The 16620-nt window shown below is 34.8% G+C and overlaps 2 protein-coding genes across 7 annotated transcripts; both read left to right on the top strand.

Annotated features, from left to right (window-relative positions):
- Window positions 1–2707: 2707 nt before the first annotated feature.
- Window positions 2708–7110, top strand: LOC141668149 (ABSCISIC ACID-INSENSITIVE 5-like protein 7). 6 transcript variants are annotated; one of them, XM_074474856.1, is made up of 5 exons: window positions 2708–2975; window positions 3136–4006; window positions 4486–4557; window positions 4674–4700; window positions 4822–5234. In XM_074474856.1, the coding sequence occupies exons 2-5, from the start codon at window positions 3170–3172 to the stop codon at window positions 4912–4914; spliced, it is 1029 nt and encodes a 342-aa protein (XP_074330957.1). In that variant the 5' UTR covers window positions 2708–2975; window positions 3136–3169; the 3' UTR covers window positions 4915–5234. The 6 variants fall into 6 exon arrangements, with proteins under 6 accessions (XP_074330957.1, XP_074330955.1, XP_074330958.1 ...); XM_074474854.1 differs by having other exon boundaries at window positions 2709–2910; XM_074474857.1 differs by having other exon boundaries at window positions 2710–2910; window positions 4834–5234.
- Window positions 7111–11967: 4857 nt separating this feature from the next.
- On the top strand, window positions 11968–13080 carry LOC141665121 (uncharacterized). The gene is made up of 2 exons (XM_074471107.1): window positions 11968–12769; window positions 12854–13080. Exons 1-2 carry the CDS (start codon window positions 11968–11970, stop codon window positions 13078–13080), a joined length of 1029 nt encoding a protein of 342 aa, XP_074327208.1.
- Window positions 13081–16620: the final 3540 nt, after the last annotated feature.

The following is a 16620-nucleotide window of genomic DNA, read 5'->3' as shown; positions in this document are numbered from 1 at the left end:
TTTGGTTCAAGTATTTAGTGGGCAATTCCGTACAAGACACGAAATTAATGAGTTTGGGCTGACCTCTGTGGTTCACAAAATTATACACATGAATTTATTGTCTACCTTGAAGTACACGACACGAAATGAAGATACACGAAATAAATAATATTTAAATTTTATGAATTCATATTTTAAATATAATATTCACATAAGTTAAATACAAAATAGTTTCAAATTTTAAGTTTCACTAGACTTGACCACAATTGATTCTTTATGACATATTGATTTAAAACTCTACCAGTAAAAATTTCATATTTAAATATTTTTATTTATTTATTAGTATTTCTATTTTATTCAAATATTACATGAACGTGAAGCGAAACACAGACGAAATGAAGGTAAATGAAACGAAATGAAGCGAATCTTTGATGGTTTGGGTTTTGGTTTGGCATTACGTGCACGAAACACGAAAGTACGCGACATGCAAGTATACGAAATGAACGAATTGTTAGGTCTAATTTCAGCAATAAACCATATTATGTGTTTGATACTGCAATATCCTGTAATTTTTAGAATTTGATTAATAATAGAATAGTAGAAAAAAGGTATTAAAATTAGATTAGGACAAGGATTTAAAATTGGGTTAGATTAATGGGCCTAAAATTGGATCAGATTTTAATAAGGATAACTTGGTGGTTAAGAAACAGGATTTTATATCGTTATAAATATACCATATTCGTCTTGCTCGTTTTAATTATTAAAATTCGTAGGCCTTTTTTTCTCATAAATCAGCAGTCTTATAAAATTCATATTTAATTCATCATAAGTAAGAATTCATTGATTATGAACTTTTTGGAAAGGTATTTGCGTTCTCTACAACTTTCGTGTTTCATGTTTCTCAAGAAAACGTCGTTTAGAGGGTCAAAAAGGCAATATTCAGATCTGACCAGGTTTTGAGGTAAGTACTTTTTGACTTACTTTTATTTTCGGAAAAGTTTTGATACTCTGATTTTCGAATTTCGTATAAGATATAAGAATTCTGTTTTGAACTGTATAAGAAATAAGATTCGAGAATCTTTTGAAATCCGGTCTTTACATTTTTGAACTCGTTCGTAATTTACGCTATAGTGAACTAGTCTTAGATACCCTTAGTAGGCGCACAAGTGTGCAACTTTAGATACCTATTTACGGCGCGTAATTATTGAACTTTAGATGTCAACCATGGGCAAAGTGTAGTATACAGAATAAGAATATGAATTAGATGCCGAGTACTGCCAAGTGTGGTCGTAGATCAAGACTGTGGTATTTATAAAAATTATTATTTCGTTTTGTTTTACTGTGTTCTAATCTGTTATAAAATCTTCTTTGTTCTGTTTTAAATTCGGAATTTTAAAATATAAAACTTTGGGTTGAATTTATTTTAGAAAATATTTTACAAAGTTATTATTGTTTTGAGAAAAAATGTTTTATTAAAATACCCATTATTTTTCAGTCAAATAGTTAGTCAATTTGTTCTTGCTGGGCTGTATAGTTCATTACTTATAATTTCAGGTTCGGTATGAGATTCGATTTGGATAGCATTGGAGTTCGTGGACCTAAGTTTTGTTTATATCTGAATTCGAGAGACTTCTACTAATCTTTGCATGAAAGCGAATGCACCTAACTTTAACACTATTGTTTTCAATATACAGTCCATGTATATCGACTAAACGTCATTGAGGGGGTTTCACTCATTTATGTCATGTTATCTCTAAAGTATATAATAAATAACTATCGCCTAAAATAGTATATGATATTTATGAAGTGGTGGTATAGCCGTCCACGGTTGTACAATTGCTGCAGTAATTTTTGACCATTCCTGCTAACCATTTCATCTATAGTAAAACTTTCATAAAATTAAAAATCTTTATAAAATAGTGATTTTCTCCTGTCCCGACTTGAACCCGTTCAAAAAACAATTTCGATAAAATAATAAGTTATAATTTTTAGAAACTCTGGATGACATAATTCTATTTAATTTATATAATTAAAATATAATATTTTAATATTAAAATAAATATTTAAATTAATCAATATTAATTTACAATTAAGTAATACCTCTCTAAATTAAAATAATTCTAAATTAATAAATTCCTCGGTCCCAACTCTATTAATTTATAGAGGTTTTAGTTTATATAATCAGCATTCGACGCTGATTTTTCTAGCAAATAATTAACTTGGATAGTTCTTTGCAAAATCGGAGGTTCGGTTTTCTCTCTCCACAATTATTTTCATTATAATCCTTCAATTCAAATTTGAAATTTCAGTCATTCACATTGAAAGCCTCCTTACTGAAAATCAAAGTTTTAGCATGATCCGTACTAGCAACATAAAATTTTAATTCACAAATTAGTAGGGGTGAGAAAAAAACTGAAAAAAAAATCAAAACCGATAAACGGTTAACCGGACCGAAAAAAATCGTTACGGGCAATTCGATCGGTTAAAATCCCGAAAAAAACAATTTAGTGGATTTTCTTATTTGGCGAAAAATATTATGCATACGAAAGTACACGATATGAAATGATTATCATTCCTACAAACCACAAAGGAATTTTGTTTAGATCCTCTGCTTACCTTCGCAAAAAAGAAAACAAGCCTCGTCACTTTCCACGCTTTATTTCAGTTCTTTATACAAGTCATGTTTATCAACTGAACGTCAACGCGGCAGTTTCACTTTATCTATGCCGATGCTATCTCTAAAGCATATAATAAATAAGTATAGCCTCAGATGGTATAAAATATTTATGAAGCAAACGGTTTAGCCGTCCACGGTTGAACTCCCGCATTAATTTTTTGCATTTTATAGTGATCATCTCATCTCTATGAATCCGCATTCAACTTTAATCAATCTTGCAAATTAACTTGGTCATTCTTTTTGCAAATTCAGAGGTTTGGTTTGCTCTCCCCAACCTAGTAGTTATTTTTATTATAATCCTTGAATTCCAATTTGAAATGTAAGACACTCACAATGGAAGCCTCCCCACTACTGTACATAATCCATGGTTGATTTGTGGTCTTTGTATTTTCAGTGCATCTGAATTTGCTTATGCTAGTTGTACATATCTATTATCCTTAAAGTAATTGCTCAGTTTTACTTTCCTTGTGACGCTGCAGATACTGGTTACGTTCTGATGATCTCTCTCCCAGAATGGTGAGGACAGACAACTCAGACTTTCTATTGCGAGGAGAAATTCACTCATCTGTTCATTCAACAAACCCACAACATCCTGACAGCCATGTCCTCCCATCACTAGATCGCCAAAGGTCAATCTTGTCCCTCCTTGATGTGTTTCAACACACATTCTCTGATGACATTGGAATCTCTGGATCAATGAACATAGATGAACTCCTTAAAAACGTTTGGACAGAAGAAGAAATTCAAGCTTTTGAACAAACACTTCTCCCCAGCCCCGATATTGCCCTCGGCGCTGCTGCCCCCATGGGAGCAGCCACAGTCCCCACAGCTGCAGCCACAGCCAATATTAATCCACAGTTCATCCCTTCAAACGAAGAGATGAACCTCGAGGATTTTCTTATCATGGCTGGTGTGGTGCGGGCACCTGATTATTCTTCTCCTCTGCAGCAGTCATGTGCGTCATACCAGAACAACAATAATACAACAGTTGGATCTGGGACACCTGGTTGTATGGTCAGGCCTGTCATTGCTTCAGGAGGGGGTAGAAATGTGCCAGCTTATCAGACACTGCTGGAAAAAAGCGACAAAGATGCAGCATCAGCTGCAATTGCAAGAAAACATAGTGGATACCAACCACGTGAAGGTGGATTTAGGCAGGGGTCAGCCGATACTCCAGTTTCCTCTGACAGTATCGGGGGAAGCAATTCTGACAGTGTGAATAATCTTGATATAAATGTCAATTTAGCGGACAAGTCCAGTCATCCGGCATCCAAAGAGGTGTCGAGAAAGCAGCAGCGTCGCGTGATCAAAAACAGAGAATCTGCCGCCAGGTCAAGGGCTAGGAGAGAGGTACGCTCTGTTTTCACTGAGATAAATTTACTGTAAAGAATAACATAGAAGATGCAAAGTAATGGAAAACTGATAAAAATAACGGATTTTTTAAAAAAAATTAACCAAAATAACCATTCTGAAAAAATGGCCAATTTTAGCCGATTGAATACTCCACCGTTAGTTAGGTATCCCAAATTGTATAAGATATTTCACTGGTAATTGGCTATCATATATGGGATACTCAGGTGGGTATCTCATCGGCTAAAGTTGGTCAACTTTTCAGAAAATGGTCATTTTTGTTAATTTTATATAGAAATAGTCTAAACTTTTCGTTCACCCGAAATAATGCTTTGTGAAGGGGTTGTAAAAAAATTGGTTTTTCTCTATTTAAGTATTATGTTTCCCAATTTAAATATTTTAGATTTAAACCATGGTCTGGAAAAGGTCTAGACCAAGTCTGTTTCTAAAGTTATTTTACATAATTTCTGGTTGGCTAGGCGTATACTTGTGATTTAGAAGCCCAACTGCACGCGCTAAAAGCAGGGAAGGCACGCCTGCAACAAAAAATGGTATGCAAGACCGTGGCTACAACTTTGTTTCTTCAAAACTAATCTATATGTTTATTTATAGTTCTCTTGTTGACTAATGCCTAATAGATTAATATGTTTTATGCATTTGTAAACAGCAAGAGATGAAGAGGATGAAGCAGCAAGTATGTTGAGCACACATTAATCACTTCATAAAACAAATTGCAATACACAGATACATCGTAATTATGCATTCAATGGAAATGTATACCTTCACATTTTCATGAATCAATTTCACATTTGCAGAACTTCGTGCAGGAAATGGACGAGGTCATGAAAGCTAGCAAGGGAAAAGACGGAAAGAAGGGGCTCAAAAGGAGCTGGAGCTCGTTGTACTGAACCAAGACCGGAGCCGATATTCCCCTAATAAAATCATGTTCTAGTGCAATGTCGTATTTCGCTCATCGTATTGCTGTGCTTCGATTTGTGGTTCTCCGTAAACTGAGAAAGCATGTAGACTGTAGTTGTCTTTCAAGTTGGTGCTCGTTAGGATGTGTTTTTCTAGTGCATTTCTGTTATGAAATTAATATGACCCAAGGTATATTGTCTTGGTGTGACATTTCTAGCTGCACATCTTTTAGAGGATTGTAAAATAAATAAATGTCATGCAATGTGTTACTATTGTGAGGATGAAATAAACAAATGTTAAGTAAGAAAGGTGTACTTTGTTGAGTATGTGCTGTTATTGTCATATAATTTAGACTTAATTTCACTTTGTATCCCTTCAGCTTAATTTAATGCAGGTTAATAACTTTAATTATATGCAAAATACATCTCTTAGATTTTTATTCTTTTACAATAACCACCCCTTAGTCAACTTTCTGTCAATTTTGACCATTAAGTAACGGTTGATTAGGGGTAAAACGGAGATAATACATATAATATATTTAAATAAAATAATAATAAATTGGAAATATTAGAAATATATATAATGATTTTTAAAAAAAATTGAATCAAGGGTTAAATCGATTTTAGCACTTTTTAAAAATTAATAATAGTTTTTTAGTCTTTCTATCTAATTATTTCATCTTTAACATATTAAAGTTAAATCATATTTTGATATATTTATAATTATTACGCACGTTATAAAAATTTGTATATATATATACTCACACTATAAAAAAATAAACTATAATTTTTACTTTTTATTTTACATTTATTTTGAATTTTTAATATATATTTTTTACATAATATCTCCATTTTAGCCATAGTCAACCATTAACGATCAAAATTAATGAAAAATCGGGCTGAGGGTTAGTCATTGTAAGGATATGAAAATCTAAGGGATGCATATTGCATATAATTAAAGTTCTTGACCCAATCCAGATTATGCTGAAACCGAAGGACTGCAAAGTGATATTAACTCTACAATTTAAGGTTGTTATAGTTTATTATATTTAAAAAAGTATGACCCGGTTATTTGAAATGTCGCATTGTGTGCTGTGATTTGCTAGATCAATTTGTACAAAAAAATGTTTTGTATAAGAAATATTAAAATGATTAAAGTTCTAGCAGGGAATGGTCTAGCAACATAAACATTTACTTCACAATTTAGACCGCATAAGAAATTTTATTTTTATCTAATTTCACTAGACCTCTACTTACTTAAGAAAAACATGTCTCACTTTTCACACTTTATTTTGGTTCCACACATAATTCATGTTTATCAACTAAACATTATTGTGACATTTTCATTCATATATGTCATGTTATCTCTAATGTATTTAATCAACAATTGTTGACTAACATAGTATAAAATATTTATGAAGTAAATTGTTTAACTGTTCACACTTGTATAATTATCGCCGTAGTTTTTGACTTTTTGTAATGATCGTTTCATTTATATAAATTTGCATTAGACTTTGATCAATCTGGCACTACTTCTTTGCAAAATCAGAGGTTTGGTTTGCTCTCTAGGTCATTTACATTGTAAGCCTCCCAACCAAGGTACCATTTAAACAGGGGGTTTCGATTATAATAAGGGTTATAGATTTAATTAATAATTTGTTCTTCAAAACAAGTGTTGCTTTAATTACTGTTGACTAACATGTATATATCTTAATGACTATTCCATAATTTACCCATGGGTAAATAAATTTACCCATGACCAAAATCCTATATATTTTTCCATATCCATGGACTATCCAATTAGCTTCAATTGACCCATCTTAATTACTAATTACCTATTTTTGAATTTCAAAATCAGCCTATCTATGGAAAATAATTTCAAAAAAAAACAAATCATGCATGGTTTGCTCATTCTGTTACATCAATCTTTCACTCTTCCTCCATACTTTCTCTTTTTCTCTCACACTCTCTCTCTTTCTCTCTCTCGCTGAAAACTGAATCTTGGCGCCGAAACGTTATCATAATCACCAGTTTCTAATTTGCTATTGGATTATTATCTGTTATTTTGTCATGCGATTCACAGGATTATACATTATGTACGTTAATCACTAATGGTAGGATCCAAACGTGTTCGTGGTCGTAATACTGAAAATATTTTGAATGCATCGCACACCTCAGGTAATCAAGGTATGAAATCTGATAAACATGTCTCATTGTTACACTTTTTGTTTTGTATTTGGTAATGATTTTTCATTTTTTGTCCAATCAGAAAAAAAACGTCGCGTCCATGGCCGGAATGTAAATTCCATTCTTACAGACATGACTAATTCGCAGAGTGGAGATAATTACCATATGATTTCCTCCTGCAATGATTCATGTAAAGTTTCTTCATTTTACTGACGTAGTTTGAATCTAAAAGTTATTATGCAGATGTTAATAAGGCTATCTTTATTCTTTTCTTCAGTTAAACCCGGATCTGATCCAATAAATATGTGTGGAAATGTATTTTCAGATAGTAGCAAGGAGAATCAGAATCCACTAATTTTGTCAGGTTAAGCATCTCTCAGCCGATCAACTATTGAACATGGCCAAAGCCGGACATTCTAACAATTCTGATGTATAGTTAATGTTGTTTATTTGTGATTGTTACAGGTACCAAACCGCAGCCGTTCAATCATTCTTTGAGGACTAATAATGCAGAATATCTTAGCTGTAATCCTCTAAAAATAATTAACGGTAACTTGAATTGCAGGACAGTCATGTATGTAGATAGGCCTGGTAGTTTAAGTTAACTTTATATTCCCCTTTCATGGATGCAGGTAATTCTGCAAAGCTGTCTCCTTTGACTGAATTATCAAAGAATATCGAATTAAGTCAGAATTTACAGTCTGCATGTTCGGCCACTTTGAATGGTTTTTGTTTGCTTCTTAATGTAATACTAATGTTGTGTTTACACAATACCATGATCAACATTCGGTGGAATTGAAAATAAGTTTTTCTCTATTCTTTGCTTTAGTTAAACCCGGATCTTATCCAATAATTTTGATTGGACATGCATTGTCAGATAGTCGCAAGGATAATTAGAGTCCAATAATTCCGTCAAGTATATCATCTCTCAGCCGATCAAGTATTGAACATAGTCAAGGTATGTCGTATACTGACGCCAACTTTGACATGTTTTTGTTTGCTTCTTAATGTAATACTATTGTTGTGTTTATACAATGCCATGTTCAGCATTCAGTGGAATTGAAAATAGGTATCTTAAACACACAGAGCTGCAAGATATAAACGTAGAACTATGTAAGCAACAAATCTCCGGAGATTTTCCATTGTGTTTGGAAGATTTAGGCAAACAGTATCTGCGCATTCTTGACATGACAAAGGCTGGTAAATTCCCAAGTTTACATTTATAGCTACAATATTCTTAATTTTAATATACCTTTTGATTATGCAGTTTCTGTTGTCGGTAATTACTAATCCAGTGATAAGGATAGATTAGCCACCGGACAGATGTTAATGTCAACTCTCCATGAAGTTCCGGTTGACATTAATTTCCAACCCAGTTTTGAGAAACTAGGTACTAACGGATATTGCCTCAATACTAAACCAAATGCAAAACCAAACCTGAAACAACCTGGTAAACAATAATAAGTGTGGTCAGTTTTTTTTTTTACTAAAGAATCTTGTTTTATAATATAAATCTCTTTACTGGAAATTGCAGGAAAAAAACCAAATGAGGGTGCGTCGAAAGAACTGCAGTTTTAAGGAACACAACATATTCCTTAGTACACTGACGGATGATCCAACTGTTAGTGAAAGCATTGTGCACAAGCCTATGGGAACTGCGTCACCTTCACATGCTTCTCAAACATCATGCACATTTTACTTCACTCATAGTTGGAAAAATTTGTGTCTAATTTTATATGATATTGGCTGAATTGGTTATGTTTTTCTCCAGGTAAAAGAAAAAATAGGCTGTGCGGAAAGAGTCCGCGTAAAAGAGAATTACTCGATAATTCTCCATACACCCAACCTGGAAACACTTCACGTTCATACTGTTCTCAAATATCAGGTCAAAACATAATCAACATTATTTTTTATTACAGTTGTCCATGGTTGTCTTATTGCTATATTGACAAAATACAATTTTTAAATTATTAAATTCATCGCACAATTTGATAAATTTTGGGTCAACCATGTAAGTGTATAGATAAATGGAGAAATATGCGCAACTCCTAATACTCCATGCGTTCATAAATTACGACCAATGGGATTTGAAGGTGCATTTCAAAATCAAAATTGTATATTAGAGATGCTTACTATTTATGCAAATAAAGATAGTAGTAGTTGATCTTATTAATAATGTTGTCATTGTAGCAGGAGAACAACGAAATATTGCAGCTCCAAAAAATACTCAAAGTGCCAAGAGTACTGTCACTTTTGCACTGCCCGCATCCACTATATTTAAACGACCACAAGTAACTTTAGGTTCCAGCAGTGATATCGCTGTAAAACAACAATCCAAAAAACCTGTGGTAAAATTAGTCCAGGTTCTTCAACATATGATACATCTTCCGTAAAAAGTTATTATGAGCAAGGAGAAAGTTCAGGTTCTAAGAACTTATTAGGACAATTTAACAATGTTGAAGATTGTGACAACAACGATAGTGATTGTATATCTACCAGTATGAACTTAAAATTCAGTTTCATTCTTAATTACTCTGATATTCCACAGTCATAATAATTTCAAAATTTGTAGGTGTTTGTGACGATGTTGATGTACATGATTTTGAAAATACTGTTACTAAGTGGAGTGAGTACCTCGATGTCGGTGATCCTGATACAATTTGTTCAAAGTGTCAGGCCATCATGTGGAATCATGAAAGAAACAATAAAAAAGCGATCAAAAAGCCTCCAACTTTCTCTCTTTGTTGTAAAAATGGTCAGATAATTCTTGAGAAAGAAAAGCAACCTCCCGAGCCTCTCGCTTCACTCCTTACTGGTGGATCCCGTTTTAGGCATTTCAAGGAAAATATAAGAATGTACAACTGTATGTTTCCCATGTCTTCCACCAGAGGTCAAATTGATCGTAGTATCAATCGTGGCGGTGCTCCTTACTGTTTCAAGGTAAAATGTGTAAATTACCACAGTATGGGAAGCTTTGTACTACTTTATCGTGAGAATCCCAAATTCTGTCAACTCTACATATATGGCACTGAAGATGAAGTACATAACAGAATAAATGTCGTTAAGGGAGGACGCGATGTCGTGGATGAAGAAATCGTTGAGTCATTGTTAGAAATGTTGGATAAACATAATCGTTTGGTCAAAGGTTTTCGTATGGCACGTGAAAGAATTAGTCAGAATGTAGTTGATGAATTTAGATTGGTTCTAATATCTTCGTCTTCCGCATCTGGTCGACCTAACCATATTGGCCCATCAAATGAAGTTGTCGGGTTGATTGTCACTGACGAGTATGTTAAAGGATGCAGGGATACAATAATCCATTCGGGAACCAATGGATTGGAGAGAATTTTTGAAACAGATCCATGGTTTATGCAGCTTCAGTATCCTATTCTTTTTCCTCATGGAGACAGAAGATATTACCGTCAAATCCCTTTAAACAGACCAAATCAAAAAAAATCAGAAACAACGTCAGAATACCGAAGATGAAGATCCGGATGAAAAGGGGGAGAGAGAGTTCATCACGATGAAAGAATATTATAATTATAAACTCATAATACGGCCTTCGGAAGGTATGTTCAAAATCATGACCTAAATTTGAACACTTATATATGAATTAATTCTACCATTCTAATTTTCTCCCGAAATTGTCTCATGTATATTCAGGTTTGACTCCACATCTGGGAGGTCGTTTATGGCAGTAATATGTTGTTGACGCATTTACTGCGATTGAGCAATACAGACTTGACTGGATGAGAGGTCACCAGACTACAATTCGTTCTGATATGTACCACAACATACGAGATGCACTAAACAAGGGTGACAGCAATCCTGAAAATGTCGGCAGGGCAACAATTTTACCAGCCTGCTTCACTGGCAGTAAAATATACATGAACCAGTATTCAAGGACGCAATGGCAATTTGTCGAACACTTGGACACCCATCATTGTTCCTTACGATGACCACTAACACAAAATGGCCTGAAATTCAGAGGATGTTAAAATTTCTACCTGGTGTTGATGTTGTTGACGCACCTGACGTCATTGCAAGGGTATTTAAAATGAAAGTTGACCAACTTCTTGATCAAATAAATAATAATAATTGCTTTGGACGTTATATTGGAGGTATGCTATTTTCAGGATTTCTTCCTCTAACAAATTGCTTATGATTTAAATTTAATATGACATATATGTAAGGCTTTATTTAATTATTTTCATCAATTTCATATTACAGTAAAGCACGTCATAGAGTTTCAAAAGCGTGGATTGCCATATGCTCACATGCTAATATGGTTGCATCCAAACGATCATCCCAAAACAACTGAACAAATAGATAAAATGGTTTTTGCAGAAATTCCTGACCCAAGTACTGATCCAGTTGGTTACGAAGCTGTCAAGAATTACATGATCCACGGACCATGTGGCACTAACTGTGTCAATTCTCCGTGTATGGTTAAAGGTCATTGTATTTAAAATTTTCCTAAAAGGTAATTCTGAGATCTTTTACATTAAATTAATTGTCCAAAAACTGCTGGAAGAATACAATATTTAATTTTTTACCTTTGAGTAAAACATTTCTTTTAGATTTATTTTAATTAAATTGAAACATCGTTCTTTCCTTTTTAACAGGTATAATTCTTACACATACTTTGATGAATGTGGCTTTCCCATCTATAAGAGGAGGAAAACTGGAATTACCATAAAGAATAAGGGAATTGACCTGGATAATAGTTATGTTGTCCCCTACAATCGAGATCTTCTAATAAGATTTCAATGTCACACAAATTTGGAGATTTGTAACAGCTCCAGATCATTGAAATATCTGTTTAAATATTTTTTAAAAGGACATGATACCGCTACCATGTGTTTGAGGAAAAAAACAAACAACAAAAAAGGGTGCACAACCACAATCACTCCTGAGAAACGGCCGCTTGATGAAGTCAAGCAATACTTGGATGGAAGATATGTTTGTGCATCTGAAGCATCATGGAGGATATTTGGTTTTGACACCCATTCCTGGTGGCCTTCCGTTGAACGATTGCCAGTACATCTACCGAATGACAAGCATGTGTCGTTTAAAGGCTCACGACATCTACAGGAAGTTTTCGACAATGTTGGAACAAAGAAAAGCAAATTAGAAGCATGGTTTGATGCAAATAAAACATATGCAGAGGCCCCAAATTTAACTTATTCAGAAGTTCCAAGCAAGTTTACATGGCATCCACAACCTGGTATCTGGAAACAGATGAAAAGAGGTGATGTCATCGGTAGGCTTGCTGAAGTACATTCATCTAGCGGTGAACTATTATATCTCTGCATGCTCCTGCTAAGGATTAAAGGTGCTATATGTTTTGATGATTTGAAGACAGTCAACGGCCATGTTTATAACTCCTTTCACGAAGCCTGTGCCGCGCTAGGTATCCTCCAGAACGACCAGCAATGGCACGAAGCTATTGGTGAAAATGCGCATACATCCATGCCTCCACAATTAAGTGCCATGTTTGTCAACATTTTAGTATACAGTCCAGTCTCTCATCCGCGTAGACTTTGGGAAGCTCATTGGGGATGCATGTCAGATGATATTCTTCTTGTGAGGCGACATCTCACTGGGAATTCAAACTTTTGTCTATCAGATATTGAGATCCAGAATTACGCTCTTACAGGTATGCGCTGTTAATAATGCTTTGTACATATTACATGTTCCATGTTTGGATTAATGTTATCAAGTTTTATTAATTTTATTGCAGAGATAGAGAAATTGTTGAATGATATTTGTAAAAGCCTTAGAAACTTCACAGATATGCCATATCCCGGAGATGCTTTTTTTTCCAACTCTGAGAATAGACTAATTCTTGAGGAAACATCCTATGATATAGAAGAAATGAAGAGAATCCACACAAGAAATCATAGTCTTCTCAATGATGAACAGAAGATAGTCTATGATTCCATTCTTGACAATATCAACCAGAAATAAGGTGGTGTTTTCTTTGTTTACGGAAGTGGAGGATGTGGAAAGACTTTCTTGTGGCAGACACTGTGTTGTCGATTATGATCAGTGTTAGTCCCTTAACAATATAGCAAGAATTACAGAAGGGGGGTTGAATGGAATTCTTGAACCTTTTTCTTAAAATAAAAATGTTCAACTCGATTATGGATTTTGATTAGCACAATACGGAATATAAACTTGAATGAATCAAAACATAAGTAATTAAAAACAAGAGTCTTTAAAAACTTTCTGGTGGATTTAAACAATTCCACCAGAGATATATTTAATATATCGAGAGGACTCTGTGTGCAGAAATGCCCACAGTTGCTTACACAAATAGAACTGCTAAGAACACAGGAAATGCTAAAGATAGTGATTACAAAGATTTCTCTGTTGTTGTTTCTTAGCTCTCTCAGTTTTTTTTATTTTCTACTCTCTTGGTTTATATAATACCAAGATTACGAAGTCAAAAGAACTGAACAAATATAAAATCTAATAGTCTTGATCTTTTCTGCTTTTCGTCCTCTATTACCCAGTTAATGAGCTTTCATAGTGTACTTGTATCCAACTCAACGGCTGTGTGTCAGCTTTCACTGTTCAACTGATGTTTGAATCTTGATCATCTGTCGACTTTCAGATCATCCGTCGATGACTTAATTGATCATCCATCGACTGCTATGTTAAACATCCGTTGATAGCTATTTTGGTCATCCGTCGAAGCTTTGTTAATCATCCGTTGGTAGCTATTTTGGCACTTGACTTCATTTCACTTATATAGAATTACAAGATATTGCTTATGTACAGTTAATCAACCTATTCTGCATATCTAGTTAAAGTCAACATGACTTATATGCCACTACAGATTCTATACAAAGGTGCATACAACACTGTGCTACAAACTTATTACATAAGCTACTCACTCGATGGATAATGAGTTAATCATCCGTCGGGACTATAATGGGTTATCCGTCAGGACTATAATTCTTATCAGTCGAGTGCTACATTATTTCACTAAGTAAAATCTACTTAGATGTTTTGTTTAGGTAATCATCAAGTACTCAACATATTCACAACAATCTCCCCCAATTTATGTCTACTGGAATTGTAGCCATAAATTAAGAGATACTTGATGTTGACAAAACATCCTAAACATATATCTTTAAAGATAAGTAGATAAAACTGAAAGTGCTTCAATTTAAACAAAAATGTACAAGGTTTGGCTCACAGTCAGTTCAAGATGCTCCTCTAGTCTGAGCAGATTTTTCTAGTTTCTTGAAGGTCTGGATCTTCTTCCAAGCTTTCTATTGTTTTCTTCAATTTGATTCTGGAGTTGTCTGTGGAATTCTAATTCATCAAATTCTGAGAGGTCTCACATTTCTTGCATTTCCAAGAGAGTCTCATTGCTAGAGATACTCAATTGGTCTTCTAATCTGAATAATCTTCTCACACCCTTGTCATCCATGAATTCCATCAGCCAGTAGGGCCTTAGATGCACTCTGTTCCCTGTGTATGGGATGATAAGAGTTTTGGGTAGTGCATCTTTGGCTCTAACACTCCTTAGCTCTTCAATCTTCTTCAATACTAATCTTCTTGCAGTTACATTGAACCCAAAGTTTTTCTTGAAGGATGAATAGATTTTGATCAACACAACTTGGCTTTCTTGAAGTATCCTGTGAAGAGGCCACTGAATCTCCCTTCCCCCTTTGTACTTGAAAACCAACCTTTCAGGTAGGTTTTTGTATGCATCAATTGCCCTTACCTTATCCAGCTCCTCCAGATAAAGGTTTAGATCTGAGAATTCTTTGATGTCACACAAGTACAGGTAGTCTCCCCTGTTGACCTTAGGTTGATCTTTGACTACTGACTTGGATTTGAGAGGTGACAGCTTCACTCTCTTGACTGCCCTTGATTTTGTCCTTCTTGGCTTAGTAAGAATTGGCAAGTTGAAGTCAGGAATTGGTAGTTTATCCCACTCTATTGGCTCATCCTTTGGCACAATAGGCTCTCCATGTATGTTCATGTAGGGGTCCACCACCCTTATGTCTTCAAACACCACAGAGGGCTTTGATGCTTGAGTTTCAGCTTGAGTGGATTCCTTTGGAAATTGATCTTCCAATTCCTTGTCAACAACATCCAACTTTCTTTTTGTTCTTTTAGCCAATTCTTTCTTTCTTGAGGATTTCTTCTGTTCTTCAATCTTCTTCTCTGATTCAGTAGCTTGAGATGGTTGAGAGGGAATTTGTTGAGAAGAATTCACAGCCTGTAGCTTGGCCAAGATAGCAAACTGTTCTTTCTTTTGTTTAGACTTCTTTGCATCTAGAGCAGCTTGCCTCTTTTCCTGCTTCAATCTGGCTTTTTCTTCTTCCTTTGCATGAGCAAATTGTGGATGTCCAGCTACCACACAAATTTCCTTCCCATTTCTGAATATCTTTGCAATTCTCTTTCTTGAGGCTGAATCAGCTGGATCTTTGTAGAGGAGAATAGATCTTGACAGAAGCTTCTTTTCATCAGGCTGGGGTGTCTCATACACAGAATCCATAGGGTTCTTCAAAGATAACTTTGGATAGTTTGCCCTTGGTTTAAGAATTATCTCAGCCTTTGTAGTCTTGATGCAGGAAGATTGTCCTTTCTCCAGATAGTTCATGCTTATCTCATTCACATTGATTGGCTTGACATGAGAGTGATGGATGGCTGACTGATCTGGTTCCTTGACTAATTGAAACTTTTGTTGTACTTCCTCATCAATCTTTTTCCAGTTGATCAGAGTCAACTCTCCTCTATCAGCATCTTTCAAATTTGCTGTTGCTGCATTTATAAGATCTATACCATCTGCAACTGGTGGCTTGGAGTTAGTAATTGAAGGTACAATTACTTTGCTGATTTGAACTAGAAGTTTCTCCCCCTCAGTTGGTCCTTTCTCCCCCTTACTTGATTCTCTATCCCCCTTTTTGTTATCATCAAGTGGAGGAGTTAGGCCTTGTGCTTTAGCCAGTTGCATAAGAAGATTTGTCTGAGTCTGTTGATTTTGAAAAAGTAGAGCCACTGAATTCTCAATAACCTGAACTCTGTTCTCCAGCTTGGCTATCTTCTTGTCAGAATCTGATCTCTCCTTAATCTTAGTAATAGATCATGCATGGTACCATATGGCATTATTGAATCCAGCTTCTCAGAGTTGTATGTCTTTAAGTCAGCTATATCCTTTTTCAATTCATCCATACTGAGATTCTGTCTTGAGTGTTGGATCTTCATTAAATGTAAAGAGTCTAGGTGAGCTTGAAGAACAGCCTTGGTACCAGCATCTGAAGCTTCCTGAAGGGCCTGCTAAATAGCTATCACTTGTTTTACCAAAGACACCTCAAATTGCCCTGGTGTAAATTCCTTTGCGCATGCCCATTCAGGTAAACTGAAAGTAGAACTTGGGCCTTCAGCTCCCCCTAAGTTCATGCTTCCATCCAAAGAACCAGAGTCATCATCATCAGAATTTACTCCAAATTTTTCAGATGGCTCTCCAGCTTGAGAAGGCATTCT

The sequence above is a fragment of the Apium graveolens genome, chromosome 6, assembly GCF_009905375.1.
Source record: "Apium graveolens cultivar Ventura chromosome 6, ASM990537v1, whole genome shotgun sequence".
Lineage (NCBI taxonomy): Eukaryota > Viridiplantae > Streptophyta > Magnoliopsida > Apiales > Apiaceae > Apium > Apium graveolens.
Note: the sequence above shows the minus strand (reverse complement) of the source record. Positions and strands in the feature narration are given on the sequence as shown.